At 42.3% G+C, this 22,395-nt stretch overlaps 1 protein-coding gene across 9 annotated transcripts in view; it reads right to left on the bottom strand.

Moving 5' to 3' along the window:
- Positions 1 to 22,395, bottom strand: part of si:ch211-269e2.1 (cohesin subunit SA-2) — a 52,314-nt gene that overhangs the window by 12,901 nt on the left and 17,018 nt on the right. For all 9 annotated transcript variants that reach the window (XM_065025504.1, XM_029658133.2, XM_065025314.1 and 6 more), the window contains 11 exons: positions 20,264 to 20,335; positions 19,862 to 20,066; positions 18,962 to 19,113; positions 18,813 to 18,886; positions 16,806 to 16,929; positions 16,284 to 16,382; positions 11,980 to 12,059; positions 11,375 to 11,482; positions 11,140 to 11,260; positions 10,937 to 11,054; positions 9,167 to 9,270 (listed from right to left, as the gene is read on the bottom strand). In XM_065025504.1, coding sequence (XP_064881576.1) covers positions 9,167 to 9,270; positions 10,937 to 11,054; positions 11,140 to 11,260; positions 11,375 to 11,482; positions 11,980 to 12,059; positions 16,284 to 16,382; positions 16,806 to 16,929; positions 18,813 to 18,886; positions 18,962 to 19,113; positions 19,862 to 20,066; positions 20,264 to 20,335 — 1,257 coding nt within the window. The remainder of the gene's footprint in view (positions 1 to 9,166; positions 9,271 to 10,936; positions 11,055 to 11,139; positions 11,261 to 11,374; positions 11,483 to 11,979; positions 12,060 to 16,283; positions 16,383 to 16,805; positions 16,930 to 18,812; positions 18,887 to 18,961; positions 19,114 to 19,861; positions 20,067 to 20,263; positions 20,336 to 22,395) is intronic.

Genomic DNA, 22,395 nt, shown 5'->3' with positions numbered 1-22,395 from the left:
GGTGGAAATCTGTCCTTTGGTCTGATGGGTCCAAATTTGAGATTTGTCTTTGTGTGTCTTCGTGAGACGCAGAGTAGGTGAACGGATGATCTCTGCATCTGTGGTTCTCACCGTGTAGCATGGAGGAGGTGTTATGGTGCTTTGCTGGTGACACTGTCAGTGATATATTCTGCAGCATTCTGCAGCGATACGCCATCTCATCTGGTTTGCGCTTGGTGGGACTATCATTTGTTTTTCAATAGGACAATGACCCAAAACACACCTCAAGGCTGTGTAATTGCGATTATTTGACCAAGAAGGAGAGTGATTGAGTGCTGCACCAGATGACCTGGCCTCCACAATCACCCGACCTCAACCCAAAAGAGTTGGTTTGGGGTGAGTTACGCCGCAGACTGAAGAAACAGTAGCCAACAAATGCTCAGCATATGTGGGAAAAGCATTCCAGGTGACTACCTCATGAAGCTGGTTGAGAGAATGCCAAGAGTGTACAAAGCTGTCAAGGCAAAGGTTGGCTACTTTGAAGAATACCAACTATAAAATGTTTAACGTGTTTAACAATTTTGATTACTACATGATCCATGTGTTATTTCATAGTTTTGATGTCTTACAATTTTTTACATTGTTAAATAATAGTAATAATAGTAAAAAATAAAGAAAAACCCTTGAATGTCAACTTTTTACTGGTACTGTACATACACATTTTGCATACATGGTACTTTTATACAAAGCAGTCACATAACAATAATACATTACTGAACATAAACTCTTTAATCCCAACCCTCAGCCACTCTCAGCACATCCCACCTACTGTATCACCATAGCCCACCCTCGTTTGGTTTCCATGTGCCATATATTTTTCAATTGTGCTGTGATGTTTTACATACATTTTTAACCTTTCTAATCGTATAGTATGCACAGATCATGAGCTTTCCTACGAGTATTATATTACTTATTGACTTATGGCTTTCCAAATCGCCCAACACTGCAATTTATAAGGTTAATTTTAAGTGAATGTTGTGATTATTTTACCATTTCTGAACCTGTGGCCAGAAACCACCTACATAGTGGCAATAACAGAATAAATTGTCATGTACAGTATACCCGCTCTCTGGCGCTCTAGGTCACCTGGCTGCTCATTATTACGCACACCTATCACCATCGTTACGCGCACCAGCACCTCAGACACACCTGGGCTTCATCACCTTCTTGATTACCTTCCCTATATCTGTCACTCCCTTTGGTTCCTTCCCCAGGCGTTATTGTTTCTGTTCCATGCATGTACGCTGCTCGTGTTTCTTGTTTCGTCCATGTTCGTTTATCTATTAAATTATTCCCTCGCTGTACTTGCTTCCCGACTCTCAGCATACACATTAAAGAGATTGTCTCTTTTCAGCAAAATCTACAGAGCTGAGATTGTTGTATGCCCCATATATACAGTGGGGTAAAAAAGTATTGTCAGCCACCAATCGTGCAAGTTCTCCCACTTAAAAAGATGAGAGTCCTGTAATTTTCATCATAGGTACCCACTTCAACTATGACAGACAAAATGAGAAAAGAAATCCAGAAAATCACATTGTAGGATTTTTAAAGAATTTATTTGCAAATTATGGTGGAAAATAAGTATTTGGTCACCTACAAAAAAGCAAGATTTCTGGCTCTCACAGACCTGTAACTTCTACTTTAAGAGGCTCCTCTGTCCTCCACTCGTTACCTGTATTAATGGCACCCGTTTGAACTTGTTATCAGTATAAAAGACACCTGTCCACAACCTCAAACAGTCACACTCCAAACTCCCCTATGGCCAAGACCAAAGAGCTGTCAAAGGACACCAGAAACAAAATTGTAGACCTGCACCAGGCTGGGAAGACTGAATCTGCAATAGGTAAGCAGCTTGGTTTGAAGAAATCAACTGTGGGAGCAATTATTATGAAATGGAATACATACATGACCACTGATAATCTCCCTCGATCTGGGGCGCCACACAAGATCTCACCCCGTGGGGTCAAAATGATCACAAGAACCGTGATCAAAAATCCCAGAACCACACGGGGGGACCTAGTGAATGACCTGCAGAGAGCTGGGACCAAAGTAACAAAGCCTGCCATCAGTAACACACTACGCCGCCAGGGACTCAAATCCTGCAGTGCCAGACGTGTCCCCCTGCTTAAGTACAGTACTTGTCCAGGCCCGTCTGAAGTTTGCTAGAGAGCATTTGGATGATCCAGAAGAAGATTGGGAGAATGTCATATGAAACCAAAATATAACTTTTTGGTAAAAACTCAACTCGTCGTGTTTGGAGGACAAAGAATGCTGAGTTGCATCCAAAGAACACCATACCTACTGTGAAGCATGGGGGTGGAAACATCATGCTTTGGGGCTGTTTTTCTGCAAAGGGACCAGGACGACTGATCTGAGTAAAGGAAAGAATGAATGGGGCCATGTATCGTGAGATTTTGAGTGAAAACCTCCTTCCACCAGCAAGGGCATTGAAGATGAAATGTGGCTGGGTCTTTCAGCATGACAATGATCCCAAACACACCACCCGGGCAACGAAGGAGTGGCTTCGTAAGAAGCATTTCAAGGTCCTGGAGTGGCCTAGCCAGTCTCCAGATCTCAACCCCATAGAAAATCTTTGGAGGGAGTTGAAGGTCCGTGTTGCCCAGCAACAGCCCCAAAACGTCACTGCTCTAGAGTAGATCTGCATGGAGGAATGGGCCAAAATACCAGCAACAGTGTGTGAAAACCTCGTGAAGACTTACAGAAAACATTTGAACTCTGTCATTGCCAACAAAGGGTATATAACAAAGTATTGAGAAACTTTTGTTCTTGACCAAATACCTATTTTCCACCATAATTTGCAAATAAATGTATTAAAAATCCTACAATGTGATTTTCTGGATTTTCATTTTGTCTGTCATAGTTGAAGTGTACCTATGATGAAAATTACAGGCCTCTCATCTTTTTAAGTGGGAGAACTTGCACAATTGGTGGCTGACTAAATACTATTTTGCCCCACTGTAACTAACCAATCATAATAGAAATAATAACAGCCCAATATATATATATATATACATGAATATAAGAAAGTCCTAGCAAGGCTATAAGTCCTAGCAAGGCTATAAGCATGTTGGCGCAGCCCGGTCAGTTCATTGGATCCAAATGTTTTGAATCGGTAGGGTAGCCTAGTGGTTAGAGCGTTGGACTAGTAACCGAAAGGTTGCAAGTTCAAACCTCCGAGCTGACAAGGTACAAATCTGTCGTTCTGCCCCTGAACAGGCAGTTAACCCACTGTTCCTAGGCCGTCATTGAAATTAAGATTTTGTTCTTAACTGACTTGCCTAGTTAAATAAAGGTCAAATAAAATAAAATAAATTGTTTGACGTTTTTGAGGAAAAAATGTATAGAAATCTACCTGAGGTCAGAAGTTTACATTCACATTACAAAGTCATTAAAACTAGGTTTTTCAACCACTCCACACATTTCTTGTTAACAAAGTATAGTTTTGGCAAGACGGTTAGGACATCTACTTTGTGCATGACACTGACATTGTAGTAATTTTTCACAGACAGATTATTTCACTGTATCACAATTCCAGTGGGTCAGAAGTTTACATACACTAAGTTGACTGTGCCTTTAAACAGCTTGGAAAATTCAAGAAGCTTTAGAAGCTTCTGATGGGCTAATTGACATCATTTGAGTCAATTGGGGGTGTAGCTGTGGATGTATTTCAAGGCCTACCTTCAAACTCAGTGCCTCTTTGCTTGACATCATGGGAAAATCAAAAGAAATCAGCCAAGACCTCAAAAAAACAATTGTAGACCTCCACAAGTCTGGTTCATCCTTGGGAGCAATTTCCAAAAGCCTGAAGGTACCACGTTCATCTGTACAAATAATAGTACGCAAGTATAAACACTATGGGACCACACTGCTGTCATACCGCTCAGGAAGGAGACGCGTTCTGTCTCCTGGAGATGAACGTACTTTAATGCCAAAAAGAGCAAATCAATCCCCAGAACAGCAGCAAAGGACCTTGTGAAGATGCTGGAGGAAACCAGTACAAAAGTATCTATATCCACAGTAAAACGAGTCCTATATTGACATAACCTGAAAGGCCCCTCAGCAAAGAAAAAGCCACTGTTCCAAAACCGCCATAAAATAGCCAGACTACGGTTTGCAACTGCACAGGGGGACAAAGACCGTACTTTTTGGAGAAATGTCCTCTGGTCTGATGAAACAAAAATAGAACTGTTTGTCCATAATGACCATTGTTGTATTTGGAAGCCAAACACCACTATCCCAACCGTGAAGCACGGGGGTGGCAGCATCATGTTGTGAGGGTGCTTTGCTGCAGGAGGGACTTGTGCACTTCACAAAATAGATGGCATCGTGAGAAAGGAAAATTACGTGGATATATTGAAGCAACATCTCAAGACACCAGTCAGGAAGTTAAAGATTGGCCACAAATGAGTCTTCCAAATGGACAATGACCCCAAGCATACTTCCAAAGTTGTGGCAAAATGGCTTAAGGACAACAAAGTCAAGGTATTTGAGTGGCCATCACAAAACACTGACCTCAAACCTCAATCCTGGGCAGAACTGAAAAAGCGTTTGTGAGCAAGGAGGCCTACAAACCTGACTCAGTTACACCAGCTCTGTCAGGAGGAATGGGCCAGAATTCACCCAACTTATTGTGGGAAGTTTGAGGAAGGCTACCTGAAATGTTTGACCCAAGTTAAACAATTTAAAGGCAATAATACCAAATACACTCAATTAGTATGGAAACTTCAGACCCACTGCGACTGTGATACATTTTTGGGGGAAATAAATCCTTCTCTCTACTATTATTGTGACATTTCACATTCTTAAAATAAAGTGGTGATCCTAACCGACCTAAGACAGGGATTTTTTTACTAGGATTAAATGTCAGGAATTGTGAAAAACTGAGTTTAAATGTATTTGGCTTAGGTGTATGTCAACTTCAACCGTATATATATATATATATATATATATCCAGACCAGGTCTTTATGTCTATTACATGCAAGACATATTTCATATAGTCCTCATTATATCCTGTTTTATTCTGACAGAAAAGGAAAAAGTAGCATAGATGCTAATGACTGCCAGTAAAAATGTGTTTTAGGGATTCCTTTCTGGGTAGTGTGATGCCTAAATTCAACTTAGAATCGACTCGGACATGGTACGATAGCCAAGAATACATGTACCACTAAAAAATCCAGAAGGAGTAAACCTGTAAAACCAACCCTCTCTCCAACCACACACACACCTTTTGTTTTTATCCCCGGGTCGTTGCTCTATCACCTTGGCTGTTTTACACCTAGACCTATATCATTAGAATAGAAAAGGTCGCGGAAATAGCTTATATAGAAATACATAATATACCTCTCGCTTAGAGAAGTGCTTCCATAAGACAGTTACGGTGTTGGTTCTACCGTTAACTTTAATCTGTTTATCCCAGTGTTAAACAGCCCACACACACTAAAGACAATAACCCTGTTGACAATACGTAATCCATTTGCCGGTATGTATCGGGAACAATAACATGTCCTTTATATTTTAATATTGAGAAACATTTGTTAAATGTAAAAGGATAATGACACCAATTATTTTAGGATTGTATAGGCCTGCCTACTCCAAAAGACAACCAAGGCAGGTTTTTAATTCTGTAATCCATTATCCTAGATTTTAAATGCACTGCTCAAATAAATAAAGGGAACACGAAAATAGCACTTCCTAGATCTGAATGAATGAAATATTCTTATTAAATACTTTTTTCTTTACATAGTTGAATGTGCTGACAACAAAATCACACAAAAATGATCCATGGAAATCAAATTTATCAACCCATGGAGGTCTAGATTAAAGTGGAAAACCACACTACAGGCTGATCCAACTTTGATGTAATGTCCTTAAAACAAGTCTAAATGTGTGGCCTCCATGTGCCTGTATGACCTCGCCTGGGCATGCTCCTAATGAGGTGGCGGATGGTCTCCTGAGGGATCTCCTCCCAGACCTGGACTAAAGCATCCGCCAACTCCTGGACAGTCTGTGGTGCAACGTGGCGTTGGTGGATGGAGCGAGACATGATGTCCCAGATGTGCTCAATTGGATTCAGGTCTGGGGAACGGGCGGGCCAGTCCATAGCATCAATTCCTTCCTCTTGCAGGAACTGCTGGCACACTCCAGCCACATGAGGTCTAGCATTGTCTTGCATTAGGAGGAACCCAGGGCCAACCGCACCAGCATATGGTCTCACAAGGGGTCTGAGGATCTCATATCGGTACCTAATGGCAGTCAGGCTACCTCTGGCGAGCACATGGAGGGCTGTGCGGCCCCCCAAAGAAATGCCACCCCACACCATGACGGACCCACCTCCAAAACGGTCATGCTGGAGGATTTTGTAGGCAGCAGAACGTTCTCCACGGCATCTCCAGACTGTCACGTCTGTCACATGCTCAGTGTGAACCTGCTTTCATCTGTGAAGAGCACGGGGAGCCAGTGGCGAATTTGCCAATCTTGGTGTTCTCTGGCAAATGCCAAACGTCCTGCACGGTGTTGGGCTGTTAGCACAACCCCCACCTGTGGACGTCGGGCCCTCATACCACCCTCACGGAGTCTGTTTCTGACCGTTTGAGCAGACACATGCACATTTGTGGCCTGCTGGAGGTCATTTTGCAGGGCTCTGGCAGTGCTCCTCCTGCTCCTCCTTGCACAAAGGTGAAGGTAGCGGTCCTGCTGCTGGGTTGTTGCCCTCCTACGGCCTCCTCCACGTCTCCTGAGGTACTGGCCTGTCTCCTGGTAGCGCCTTCATGCTCTGGACACTACGCTGACAGACACAGCAAACCTTCTTGCCACAGTTCGCATTGATGTTCCATCCTGGATGAGCTGCACTACCTGAGCCACTTGTGTGGGTTGTAGACTCAGTCTCATGCTACCACTAGAGTGAAAGCACCGCCAGCATTAAAAAATGACCAAAACATCAGCCAGGAAGCATAGGAACTGAGAAGTGGTCTGTGGTCACCACCTGCAGAACCACTCCTTTATTGGGGGTGTCTTGCTAATTGCCTAGAATTTCCATCTGTTGTCTATTCCATTTGCACAACAGCATATGAAATTTATTGTCAATCAGTGTTGCTTCCTAAGTGGACAGTTTGATTTCACAGAAGTGTGATTGACTTGGAGTTAAACAACACAATGTAAGTTTTCCCTTTATTTTTTTGAGCAGTGTATATTTGCTATTGCAATCAGTACAATATAAAATCAGGTAAGCCCTGAAATTTAAGTGATACTCATTGTTGAATATCATTCCAGAAAGGATTTGTAAGAGAGCAATAAAACAAGAGTTATATTACATAAATGTATTTCTGTTCAACGAAAAATGCCAAAATATATAAACTCAGCTTAAAAAAATAAGAAACATCCCTTTTTCAGGACCATCTTTCAAATATAATTTGTAAAAATCCAAATATCTTCATTGTAAAGGGTTTAAACACCGTTTCTCATGCTTGTTGAACCATAAACAATTAATGTACATGCACCTGTGGAACGGTCATTAAGACACTAACAGCTTACAGACAGTAGGCAATTATAGTCACAGTTATGAAAACTAAGGACACTAAAGAGGCCTTTCTACTGACTCTGAAAAACAACAAAAGAAAGATGCCACGGGTCCCTGCTCATCTGCGTAATCGTGCCTTAGGCATGCTCCAAGGAGGCATGAGGACTGCAGATGTGGCCAGGGAAATAAATTGCGAGACACCTAAGACAGCCATACAGGGAGACAGGACGGACAGCTGATCATCCTCGCAGTGGAAGACCACGTGTAACAACACCTACACAGGATCGTTACATCCGAACATCACACCTGCGGAACAGGTACAGGATGGCAACAACAACTACCAGAGTTACACCCAGGAATGCACAATCCCTCCATCAGTGCTCAGACTGTCCACAATAGGCTGAGAAAGGCTGGACAGAGGGCTTGTAGGCCTGTTGAAAAGGCAGGTCCTCACCAGACATCACCGTTGGCAATCCCACTGTCGCTGGACCAGACAGGACTGGCAAAAATTGCTCTTCACAGACGAGTCGCGGATTTGTCTAACCAGAGGTGATGGTCGGATTCGCGTTTATCGTTGGAGGAATGAGCATTACACCGAGGCCTGTACTCTAGAGCGGAATCGATTTGGAGGTGGAGGGTCCATCATGGTCTGGGGCGGTGTGTCTCAGCATCATCGGACTGAGCTCATTGTCATTGCAGGCAATCTCAACGCTGTGCGTTACAGGGAAGACATCCTCCCCCCTCATGTGCTACCCTTCCTTACAGGCTCATCCTGACATGGCTCTCCAGCATGACAATGCCACCAGCCATACTGCTCGTTCTGTGCGTGATTTCCTGCAAGACAGGAATGTCAGTGTTCTGCCATGGCCAGCGAAGAGCCCGGATGTCAATCTCATTGAGCACGTCTAGGACCTGTTGGATCAGAGGGTGAGGGCTAGGGCCATTCCCCCCAGAAATGTCTGGGAACTTGCAGGTGCCTTGGTGGAAGAGTGGGGTAACATCTCACAGCAAGAACTGGCAAATCTGGTACAGTCCATGAGGAGGAGATGCACTGCAGTACTTAATGCAGCTGGTGGCCACACCAGATACTGACTGTTGTTTTTATTTTGACCCATCAGGACACATTATTCAATTTCTGTTAGTCACAGGTCTGTGGAACTTGTTCAGTTTAAGTCTCAGTTGTTGAATCTTGTTATGTTCATAACAAATATTTACACATGTTAAGTTTGCTGAAAATAAATGCAGTTGACAGTGATCAGACGTTTCTTTTTTTTGCTGAGTTCATATTTTAAGGCCAAAAACATAATCACAGATACAACTAAAAGCAAGGGTTTCATCCAGCATTTACCTGTCCAATCATGTGAAAGAATCATTTTCAAACAGGGCAGTTCTATGCTGCGGTCTGACTCCCTAATCTTCTCCCCAAAGAGTGCACTTACTCAAAGCGTTAGGTTGGAGGTGTAATAAATATGGTATACACCATTACCAATCCAATGTTCTTAAATCCTTGTGGGTTAGTAAACGAGTCCATATGTCAAGAAGAATGGGTGATAATGGTAATTGCACTTCAGCCTCTCCAACACACTGACCTTCTTGCATGTGCTCCTTCCCGCCAGCAGGGGTCCCTCTACTGCCTGACGCACTGACGCCACCAATAACTCTACAACCAGAGACTGCTCTCCAGCACTCAGATCTGAGGACACACACATCATATGATATGATGCACACATAGAAACAAACACACAAATGCATATTACAGGACAGACAGCTTTTGCACTCTGCATACACCCTCTGGTGCTATTGCTCTGTCACTTAGCATAGGCTAATTTAGCTGGGGTTTAGAACAAATATGAAACCGTTGCTAGTTTAGCGCTCAGTTGTGCGTTAGGTTAAACGTGACTGCAAGTTAAAACTCCCTTTGAAGGCTAAACCTGAATTAACCAAGGAGAGAGCAATAGACCCCATTTATTCAAAACAGCACTATTCCCTGGCTAATATTCCAAATTAGGGTGCCATTCTGGACACCATCCCTGGTTTTCCCAGTTCTAAATCAGATGCTGATGTCATGTGGCTCAGAGTGTGGGTGTAAGCAAAGAACTACAGGGGTGTTGACATAGATGATAGGAGCACAACATAGTCATTGGAGTACACACACATTGTTAAACATGTAGGCTTGAAAATCGAATTAAAATAAATCACATAATTACTTTAAGAAATTATTGTTTAATAACTAGTATAAGATGTCAATAAGTGTGTCTATTTTTTAATTAACGATTAATTACAGGACAGGACTCTTATTATGAAGTATTCCCAAAAAAATCATGACCGGAAGTGCTTCAGATTCAAAACAAGAGGATGGCGGGGCAAGCGAAGCCTGGCAAAGATTTTGGACGAAGGGACGAGAGGTCGGAAATGACGGTGAATAGTGCGGACGAAATGGAGAAAAAGTTAGTGAAGCAACAGCTGAATAGCCACACCAAAACGTACAATATCAAAAGTCAAGCCAAGCTATTGTTTATAGGGAAAATATGAGCATTTATTATATTGCGGCAAACATTAGTTGGAACTTATTTTAGCCAAAGAAAATGGCTCAACAGAATGAAACAAAACACTTATGAACTAGTTAAAAGTTTGGAACAGGCTATATTGCAGCAATTACCAACAAACGGCTAGTGCCTACCGTACCCAACAAATGACATCAATAGGCTGAGATCAATAATATTTATTCTACAACAGGCCTAACTATTTACGGACCACACCATTTAAAAAAGACAAATCAAATTGAATTTCGCCAACAAAAATGTCTCAACAGAATGAAACAAAACTAATTTTGTACATTTCAACTGAATTAGATGAATAAATATTCCTACAATAACAATGCTATACAATAATAATAATAAAATAAATTATAAATACAAAAATAAATAAAAGTTCCAAAATTACATCCTACCTGGATAGCGAGTTGCACACAGTAGTCTGCATTTGGCAACGCCAACATTCTTCTCAGACATTCCCCTTGTAGGCGTTTCACTATAGGCATACCACTGAGTTTCTAAACCATACTGTACTATCTTTGGGCATACTCTTTTTCCTCTAATTTTTGTTTACGTCAAGGAAAGATGCCTCCATCTTCACAATCAACAGTAGCCAAGGCCAGGGCTCCTCTCTCACTTTCCTCAGCAGCAGGAGCGGGCATGTCAGGCAGCGCAAAAGGAGTGAGAGAACGGTGGTGTATGATAGGAAACCAAATCTGGGATTTATTTTGACCAACTACAATTTTATTTATCGGCTTTTCATTATAATTTTTGCGGCCAAATGCCGGCTGTTACCAGCTAACGGAAACCCTGATACACACTGACCTGCATCCTGAGTGGAGGGGTCCTGTAGCAGTAACGAGGTAAGAGATGACCAGTCCTTCAGCATGGCACCAGCACAGTCCCACAGACTGTCTACCAGGTATACTACATGCTGATGGAGCTAGAAAGAGAATAGACACATTCACTGTCCACCTGTGCTGATGTAGAAACAGAATACATACCAACACACAGGCACTTTCTCTTACCTCACTGTCCTGGTAGAAGTGCAGCAGAGCCCTCACTCTGGCTGTCGTCAGCTGTGTGTGTGTGTCCTGCTCACTCGCCCCCTCTCGGAGGTCAGGTGCCGGAGTAGGGGAGCTGAGCAGCCTAACAGCAGAGATGAGAATGTCACCAGTGACTCTGGCCCCCATTCAGAGTAATCTCACTATTATAGATACCCCAGCTAATGTATATGGTCTATGGCCAACCCACTGCACTGACCGTGTGTAGAGCAGCTCTCCTGCAGTGGTAGCCAGAGGACGATGTGAGGAGTACACCAACTGGAACAGCTGCTTATAGTCCTCAGGATTAATAACCTCATCAGCTGACCTGAGAGGTAGGGGAAGGGAGGGGTTGGAGAGATAAAGAAAAGGAAAGAAGGGGCGATGGCCAAAGAGAGATAGATGGCCAAAGAGAGGAGGGGAAGTTGATTAAGTATTTTAGAATGGATGTCATATTAGCACCTTTATCCTCAAACTTTTGGTGATGTAACAATACGCGAGCGCCTCCAACAATTCCCCGTGAAATGACCCGCTGCAAACAAGCAGCGAATTGAACAGTCATTTTGACCAAGTGGCATTCGTGATAATGTGTATCCAAGTCTCTGTGTTGTGGTGTCAACACATTTCATATTCACTCGACATTTGAGGATTTGAAAGCGTTCAGAAATAAACAGCGCAACTCAAAAGCATCAATTATAACCTAACAACCGAGGAGATTCTGGATGCTCTCTGAATGTTCAGACAGAAACAGCAATGACCAAACCCAATAAATACTGTATATGTCTCTGGATAGTTTGTGTGTGCAAAAGAGAGACAATGACTCACTGGGAGATGAGTATGAGTAGTCTCAGGGTCTGAACTGCCACCTCGTGGTCCTTGTCCAGAGTCATAGAGATCATCCTGTCCTGTAGAGAGCAGATAGCACAGTTAAAAGGGTAAATATGCAGTTGAAAAAAAGCTGACACACACACACACACACACACAGTACCAGTCAAAAGTTTGGACACACCTAATCATTCCAGGGTTTTTCTTTATTTTGACTATTTTCTACATCGTAGAATAGTGAAAACATCAACACTGATATAACACATATGAAATAATGTAGTAAACAAAATAGTGTTAAAACAAATCAAAATATATCTTAGATTCTTCAAAGACGCCACCCTTAGCCTTGATGACAGTTTTGCACACTCTTGACATTGTCAACCAGCTTAATTGTATTTTTTACATTTCTTTTCACTTTTTTTTAACCAGGTAGGCCAGTTGAGAACAAGTTATCATTTACAACTGCGACCTGGCCAAGATAAAGCAAAGCAGTGCGACAAAAACAACAGAGTTACACAAAAAAACATATAGTCAATAACACAATAGACAAATCTATGTACAGTGTGTGCAAATGTAGAAGAGTAGGCAATAAATAGGACATATATTTTTTTACCCCCTTTTTCGTGGTATCCAATTGTTAGTAGTTACTGTCTTGTCTCATCACTACAACTCCTGCACGGACTCGGAAGAGGCGAAGGTCGAGAGCCATGCGTCCTCCGAAACACAACCCAACCAAGCCGCACTGCTTCTTAACACAGCGCGCATCCAACCCGGAAGCCAGCCGCACCAATGTGTCGGAGGAAACACTGTACACCTAGCGACCTGGTCAGCGCGCACTGCGCTCGGCCTGCCAGAGGAGTCGCTAGTGCACGATGAGACAAGGATATCCCTGTCGGCCGAACCCTCGCTAACCTGGACGACGCTAGGCCAATTGTGCACCGCCACATGGGCCTCCAGGTCGCAGCCGGCTGCGACAGAGCCTGGGCTCAAACCCAGAGTCTCTGGTGGCACAGCTAGCACTGTGTAGGAGTGCCTTAGACCATTGCGCCACCTGAGAGGCCCCAAATAAGCCATATATTTTTATTATTTTTTCATTATTTCACCTTATTTAACCAGGTAAGCTAGTTGAGAATAAGTTCTCATTTACAACAGCGACCTGGCCAAGATAAAGAAAAGCAGTGCGACACAAACACAGAGTTACACATGGAATAAACAAGCGTACAGTCAATAACACAATAGAAAACAAATTGAAAAAAATACTATATACAGTGTTTGTAAATGGCATGAGGAGGTAAGGCAATAAATAGGCCATAGTAGCGAAGTAATTACAATTTAGCAAATTAACACTGGAGTGATAGATGAGCAGATGATGTGCAAGTAGAAATACTGATGTGCAAAAGAGAAGAAAAGTAAATAGAAACAATATTGGGATGAGGTAGGTAAATTGGGTGGGTTATTTACAGATGGGCTATGTACAGCTGCAGTGATCGGTTAGCTGATGTTTAAAGTTAGTGAGGGAAATATAAGTCTCCAGCTTCAGTGATTTTTGACATTTGTTCCAGTCACTGGCAGCAGAGAACTGGAAGGAAAGGCGGCCAAAGGAGGTGTTGGCTACGGGGATGACCAGTGAGATATACCTGTTGGAGAGCGTGCTACGGGTGGGTGTTGTTATCGTGACCAGTGAGCTGAGATAAGGCGGAGCTTTACCTAGCATAGACTTATAGATGACTTTGAGCCAGTGGGTCTGGCGACGAATATCTAGCGAGGGCCAGCCGACTAGAGCATACAGGTTGCAGTGGTGGGTGGTATAAGGGGCTTTGGTAATAAAACAGATGGTACTGTGATAGACTGCATCCAGTTGCTGAGTAGAGTGTTGGAAGCTATTTTGTAGATGACATCGCCGAGTTGAGGATCGGTAGGATAGTCAGTTTTACTAGGGTAAGTTTGGCGGAGTGAGTGAAGGAAGCTTTGTTGCGAAATAGAAAGCAGATTCTAGATTTGATTTTCGATTGGAGATGTTTAATATGAGTCTGGAAGGAGAGTTTGCAGTCTAGCCAGACACCTAGGTATTTGTAGTTGTCAACATATTCTAGGTCAGAACCGTCCAGAGTGGTGATGCTAGTCGGGCGGGCGTGGGCAGCAAATTGGTTGAAGAGCATGCATTTAGTTTTACTAGGATTTAAAAGCAGTTGGAGGCCACAGAAGGAGTGTTGTATGGCATTGAAGCTCGTTTGGAGGTTTGTTAACCGTGTCCAAAGGGCCAAATATATACAGAATGGTGTTGTCTGCGTATAAGTGGATCAGAGAATCACCAGCAGCAAGAGCGACACAATTGATATATACAGAGAAAAGAGTTGGCCCGAGATTTGAACCCTGTGGCACCCCCATAGAGACTGCCAGAGGTCCGGACAACAGGCCCTCCAATTTTACACACTGAACTCTATCTGAGAAGTAGTTGGTGAACAAGGCGAGGCAGTCATTAGAGAAACCAAGGGTATTGAGTCTGCCGATAAGAATGCAGTGATTGACAGTCGAAAGCCTTGGCCAGGTCGATGAAGACGGCTGCACAGTGCTATCTTTTATTGATGGCAATTATGATATAATTTAGGACCTTGAGCGTGGCTGAGGTGCACCCATGACCAGCTTGGAAACCAAATTGCATAGTGGAGAAAGTATGCATTTAATGCATTTGAGACAATCAGTTGTGTGGTGACAAGGTAGGGGTGGTATACAGAAAATAACCCTATTTGGTAAAAGACCAAGTCCATATTATAGCAAGAACAGCTTAAATAAGCAAAGACAAAATGACAGTCCATCATTACTTTAAGACATAATTAAATGCTTCACAGTTCAAGTAACAGACATCTCAACATCAACTGTTCAGAACAGACTCAGAATCAGGCCATCATGGTCGAATTTCTGAAAAGAAACAAATACAAAAGGACACCAATAAGAAGAAGAGACTTGCTTGGGCCAAGTAACATGAGCAAAGGACATTAGACCGGAGGAAATCTGTCCTTTGTTCTGATGAGTCCAAATTTGAGATTTTGGGTTCCAACCAGCGTGTCTTTATTTAGAATTCAAGGCACACTTAACCAGCAAGGCTACCACAGCATTCTGCAGCGATATGCCATCCCATCTGGTTTGCACTTAGTGTCATTTGTTTTTCATCAGGACAATGACCCAACAGGCTGTGTAAGGACTATTAGACCATGAAGGAGAGTGATGGAGTGCTGCATCAGACCTCCACAATCAGCCAACCTCAACCCAATTGAGATGGTTTGGGATGAATTGGACTGCAGAGTGAAAGAAAAGCAGCCAACAAGCGCTCAGCATATGTGGGAATTCGTTCAAGACTGTTGGAAAAGCATTCCAGGTGAAGCTGGTTGAGAGAATGCCAAGAGTGTCCAAAACTGTCATCAAGGCAAAAGGTGGCTGCTTTGAAGAAAGTGTTTAATACTTTTCTGGTTACTACATGATTCCTTGTGTTATTTTATAGTTTTGATGTCTTCAATATTATTCTACAAAAATAAAGTGGGTGTGTCCAAACTTTTAACTGGTACTTTTAACTGGTCTCCCACACTTTCTATTCTGATTAGAGCCAGTTTACACTGTTCTGTGAAGGGAGTAGTACACACCGTTGTACGAGATCTTCAGTTTCTTGGCAATTTCTCACATGGAATAGCCTTCATTTCTCAGAACAAGAATAGACTGACGCGTTTCAGAAGAAAGGTCTTTGTTTCTGGCCATTTGAGCTTGTAATCAACCCACAAATGCTGATGCTCCAGATACTCAACTAGTCTAAAAAAAGGCCAGTTTTATTGCTTCTTTAATCAGAACAAGAGTTTTCAGCTGTTCTAACAATTGCGAAAGGGTTTTCTAATGATCAATTAGCCTTTTAAAAAGTATAAAATTGGATTAGCTAACACAACGTGCCATTGGAACACAGGAGTGATGGTTGCTGATAACGGGCCTCTGTCTGCCTATGTCGATATTGCATAAAGAGAATCTGCCGTTTTCAGCTATAATAGTAATTTACAACATTAACAATGTATTTCTGATCACTTATGTTATTTTAAATGGACAAAAACATTGCTTTTCTTTAAAAAAAACTAGGAAATGTCTAAGTGACCCCAAACCTTTGAACGGTAGTGTTAAATACATGTAGCAACAGCGGATTGCCCATTTAACACGCATGTATCTACCCACACACACACACACACAGGCAAGCACGCACATGCAGTATACTCACACACACACACTGGGTCGTGCGCAGGCACATGTACTGTACACACATACTGTACCTTGAAGCGGCTGTTGAAGAGGTCTAGTTTGGGCAGGAGGAGCGGGTCTCCATACAGACCCTGTAGCCCCAACACACACTTCAGACGCACGTCAGGTAGCTAGGGGGAGGGGGAAGAGTGTGTGTACAGTTTAAAATTGTGTTTATGTGTAACAGAGGGAATTCTGTCCCTGTCCTCCTCAGCCAGGACATGATCCCAGCATCCTCTGCACAACACATCGTCACTTGAAGAGAACTGCAAACCAAGAAGCTATCCTGTCACACCTTGAGCAGTTAACTTTAGAGCTCAGTGACATTGACATCAGCTAACACCTTGCAACATCTGGTTAGATTCTGCAATTGTGACAACAAAATAACGTGTTCTAACGGAAAACAAATTACACAAAAGGATACACTGACTTAAAACGTCAACAAGCATTTGTTTCTGCAAGTAAAGATGGTTAAGCTAATTAACCAAGACTCCTAACTAAATGTGTCTTTGTGCAGGCTACATGTTTTTGTTGTGGTGGTTGTTGTTGCTTACCTTGTCATGCATCATCCAGCCCATGTATTTGAGGTAGCTGTCAGTCAGAAACACTGGACTGTAAAGTTTCATCCATACAGCCAGCTCTTCCATACACATGGACCGGATCTCTGGGAGCACATCCCTACAGAAGACAAAATATAAACAATTACTTTTATTACAAGTACAGTATCAGTCAAAAGTTGACACACCTAGAATGCCGAGAGTGTGCAATGCTGTCATCAAGGCAAAGGGTGGCTACTTTAAAGAATCTCACTTGTTTGATTACTAAAAGATTCCATATGTGTAATTTTATAGTTTTGATGTCTTCACTATTGTTCTACAATGTAGAAAATAGTAAAAATAAAGAAAAATCCTGGAATGAGTAGGTGTGTTCAAACTTACTGTAGATGTAATACAGTACATGCAATAGTCAATAGTCTACTTCAACTGTCTAAATACTTATTTTGAAAATGCATTTCTGATCCATAGTGCCTTGCGAAAGTATTCGCCCCCCTTGAACTTTGCGACCTTTTGCCACATTTCAGGCTTCAAACATAAAGATATAAAACTGTATTTTTTTGTGAAGAATCAACAACAAGTGGGTATGTCTATCAGTTTTGCACATCGAGAGACTGACATTTTTTCCCATTCCTCCTTGCAAAACAGCTCGAGCTCAGTGAGGTTGGATGGAGAGCATTTGTGAACAGCAGTTTTCAGTTCTTTCCACAGATTCTCGATTGGATTCAGGTCTGCACTTTGACTTGGCCATTCTAACACCTGGATATGTTTATTTTTGAACCATTCCATTGTAGATTTTGCTTTATGTTTTGGATCATTGTCTTGTTGGAAGACAAATCTCCGTCCCAGTCTCAGGTCTTTTGCAGACTCCATCAGGTTTTCTTCCAGAATGGTCCTGTATTTGGCTCCATCCATCTTCCCATCAATTTGAACCATCTTCCCTGTCCCTGCTGAAGAAAAGCAGGCCCAAACCATGATGCTGCCACCACCATGTTTGACAGTGGGGATGGTGTGTTCAGGGTGATGAGCTGTGTTGCTTTTACGCCAAACATAACGTTTTGCATTGTTGCCAAAAAGTTCAATTTTGGTTTCATCTGACCAGAGCACCTTCTTCCACATGTTTGGTGTGTCTCCCAGGTGGCTTGTGGCAAACTTTAAACGACACTTTTTATGGATATCTTTAAGAAATGGCTTTCTTCTTGCCACTCTTCCATAAAGGCCAGATTTGTGCAATATACGACTGATTGTTGTCCTATGGACAGAGTGTCCCACCTCAGCTGTAGATCTCTGCAGTTCATCCAGAGTGATCATGGGCCTCTTGGCTGCATCTCTGATCAGTCTTCTCCTTGTATGAGCTGAAAGTTTAGAGGGACGGCCAGGTCTTGGTAGATTTGCAGTGGTCTGATACTCCTTCCATTTCAATATTATCGCTTGCACAGTGCTCCTTGGGATGTTTAAAGCTTGGGAAATCTTTTTGTATCCAAACCGGCTTTAAACTTCTTCACAACAGTATCTCGGACCTGCCTGGTGTGTTCCTTGTTCTTCATGATGCTCTCTGCGCTTTTAACGGACCTCTGAGACTATCACAGTGCAGGTGCATTTATACGGAGACTTGATTACACACAGGTGGATTGTATTTATCATCATTAGTCATTTAGGTCAACATTGGATCATTCAGAGATCCTCACTGATCTTCTGGAGAAAGTTTGCTGCACTGAAAGTAAAGGGGCTGAATAATTTTGCACGCCCAATTTTTCAGTTTTTGATTTGTTAAAAAAGTTTGAAATATCCAATAAATGTCGTTCCACTTCATGATTGTGTCCCACTTGTTGTTGATTCTTCACCAAAAAATACAGTTTTATATCTTTATGTTTGAAGCCGGAAATGTGGCAAAAGGTCGCAAAGTTCAAGGGGGCCGAATACTTTCGCAAGGCACTGTAATAAATATTTCAATCCAGGTCTGATTGAAAACACAAATGGGGTGAGTAGAGTAAATAGCATGCTTACCGGTATCTCTTCAGGAAGACTCCTTTGAATATGGCATCCATCATGTTCTCTATCTCCACCCTTCTATCCTGCAGCTGAAGAAGTTACATGTAAAATGTGGTGTGACATAACACACACACACACACACCTGCACTGACACACACACTCACCTCTGTGGTCTTCCTGTGTATTCTCTCCAGTCTTGGTGAGTTGCGTCTTCCTGATGTCTTGGTTCTCTCCACCTCGCCCAGTCTCTGGCTGTTCTCTATACTCACACTCAGACTAAGGGCTACTCCAATCAGAGAGCTTAGCAACTTCATTGCTATGGGGGTCACAACAGGAGGAGGTCATACAGATTCAACATCCTGGTGGAGGTTGCTACAGCTGCAACTCCTTGCTCTATTGCACTCTTTTTTTATATGATTAAATACAGTCTTTTATAAATACAAAACATACACATACAAACGACAACATCATACAAACATCAACTACATCACACCTGCCAAGACCCACATCTCCAGCTCCCGTACCACTTTTCGCCACATGGCCTCAAAATCTTTGTCGCCCACTTTCAATTTTTAGATTGTAAAGCATTTGATCTTTCCATTGTGTGAACAACAGAGGATTGGAACATTTCCAGTTTAAAGATATATATTTTTTCTTTCTGATTGATGAGAAAAGTATTGTCCAACCCATTGGGTATCTCACTACACCCTCATATGACCATCTTGAAATATGCAGACAGATTAAAGAGTACATTTACATTGTAATACTTCTGACACCCATCTTTACAACCCATAACTTTCGGACGTTATAACATTCCCAGAAGGCATGAATTATTGAGTCATTAGTAGTTTCACACTTCAGACGTCATCAATAAAGCCATTTGATATTTCACTCACACACACACACACACACACACACACACACACACACACACACACACACACACACACACCCACCCCTTGGGCATCTTTAGAGGTGCTTTGCCATGCGTGTGTGACATCTGCCAGAGTGCAGGGGTGTGTGTGTGCGCGCGCGCAACCTGCCAGTGTGTGTGTTTTTGTTACCTGCCAATGTGCAGGTGTGTCTGAAGGCTCGTACACGGGAGTCGGACAGCTCGGTGAGCAGAGAGATGAGTGTGTCCATGAGGTAGCTGTCAAAGATCACATTGTATTGACACTGGGTTACCAACACCGACACAAACTCACAGAACTCACCACGGAACCGGCGCCAGTACGGACCAGACATGGTGAGAGGATATTCCCCACTGTCCTGCACAGACAGACGCACGGACACACAGAGAGAGATGGAAAGAAACACAGAGAGAGGGAAACTAAGTGAGGGAATATTGGTAGCTATGAAAACTTGAACTTGACTAAACTTGAAGTGCGGGACTTAACATGAAAATGGGGAACTAGATTTGTAAAGTGCTTTAATTTATTAAATGTAAATACGTATCTGAAACTGACCATGTCCATGGGCCACGTGACTGTGAGGATCCAGGGGAAGGCCAGGAATTTTTTATACTGCAGGCCCGAACCCTGACACACACACACAATTATTTATCAGAGTTAATTTCAGAGAAATAATCATGTTGTTGCAAAACGGCATATATATCTGCCATAATCTTGAAGCACTGCTAGGGTTTACACAGTCAAATGAGACAAATATATATTTTTATAAAAATAACTGTACAAATTAGGGATTGAACGTTATTTATACAGGTTACTTGGAGAAAAATCAGACCTCTCTGAAATGAAAATGGATGGCCCTCCCGTCAGCAAAATATATTTCACCTTAACCCTCCCTGAGCACTTGAAAAACAAAAAAAAGGACACTCCCCTATCCCCAAAATAATAATTTAAAGAAAGTGGATAGCAGAGAACATGTCTACTGAGAAAATAACCCTCACTTCTTGGACAGACCAGAGGCTTACAGTTGCTTGCGAAAGTATTCATCCCCCTTGGCATTTTTCCTATTTTCTTGCCTTACAACCTGGAATTAAAATTGATTTTTGGGGGATTAGTATCATTTCATTTACAACATACTACCACTTTGAAGGTGCACATTCTTTTTGTGAAACAAACAAGAAATAAGACAAAACAATTTACTGAAAACTTGAGCGTGCATAACTATTCACCCCCCCTCCCAAAGTCAATACTTTGTAAAGCCACCTTTTGCAGCAATTACAGCTGCAAGTCTCTTCGGGTATGTCTCTATAAGCTTGGCACATCTAGCCACTGGGATTTTTGCCCATTCTTCAAGGCAAAACCGCTCCAGCTCCTTCAAGTTGGATGGGTTCTGCTGGTGTACACCAATCTTTAAGTCATACCACATATTCGCAATTGGATTGACGTCTGTGCTTTGACTAGGCCATTCCAAGACATTTAAATGTTTCCCCTTAAACCACTCGACTGTTGCTTTAGCAGTATGCTTAGGGTCATTGTCCTGCTGGAAGGTGAACTTCTGTCCCAGTCTCAAATCTCTGGAAGACTGAAACAGGTTCCCCCTCAAGAATTTCCCTGTATTTAGCAGCATCCATTATTCCTTCAATTCTTACCAGTTTCCCAGTCCCTGCCGATGACAAACATCCCCAAGCATGATGCTGCACCACCATGCTTCACTGTGGGGATGGTGTTCTCAGGTGATTTTCCTTGATGGCTTAAAAGCTCAATTTTAGTCTCATCTGAGTACCTTCTTCCATGTTTGGGGAGTCTCCCACATGCCTTTTGGCAAACACCAAATGTGTTTGCTTATTTTTTTCTTCAAGCAATGGCTTTTTCCTGGCCATTCTTCTGTAAATTCATCTTTGTGGAGTGTACAGCTTAAAGTGGTCCTATTGACAGATACTTGCAGCTCCTTCAAGGTTATCTTTGGTCTCTTTGTTGCCTCTGATTAATGCCCTCCTTGCTTGGTCCATGAGTCTTGGTGGGCAGTCACTCTTGGCAGGTTTGTTGTGGTGCCATATTCTTTCATTTTTTTAAATAATGGATTTAATGGTTCTCCGTGTGATGTTTTTTTTAACCCAATCCTGATCTGTACTTCTCCACAACTTTGTCCCTGACCTGTTTGGCGAACTCATTGGTCTTCATGGTGCCGCTTACTTGATGGTGTTGCAGACTCTGGGGCCTTTCAGAACAGGTATATATTTATATATAAAATGAGATCATGTGACTCAGATGGACTTTATTTAACTAATTATGTGACTTCTGAAGGTAATTGGTTGCACCAGATCTTATTTAGGGGCGAATATGCACCCCTTTTTTTATATTCCTTTTTTTTTTAAAGTAATTTTTTTCATTTCACGTCACCAATTTGGACTATTTTGTGTACGTCCATTACATTAAATCCAAATAAAAATCCATTTAAATTACAGGTTGTAATGCAACAAAATAGGAAAAACGCTAAGGGGGATGAATACTTTTGCAAGGCACTGTAGATATGCTGTTTTAGAAACTGTTCTTCGTCCTGTAAGCATTACATGGCAACTTAATAATTTTGATAGCGCACAGGGCTGCAGGTCAGAAGGTTGTGGGTTCACAGACCACCATGGGCAAGAGTAGAGGCGAAAATATCTCCTTTAAAGTAAAAGCATTGCATG

The sequence above is a fragment of the Oncorhynchus nerka genome, linkage group LG1 (assembly GCF_034236695.1).
Source record: "Oncorhynchus nerka isolate Pitt River linkage group LG1, Oner_Uvic_2.0, whole genome shotgun sequence".
NCBI classification, from domain to species: domain Eukaryota; kingdom Metazoa; phylum Chordata; class Actinopteri; order Salmoniformes; family Salmonidae; genus Oncorhynchus; species Oncorhynchus nerka.
This window is presented reverse-complemented; position numbering and strand designations above follow the sequence as displayed.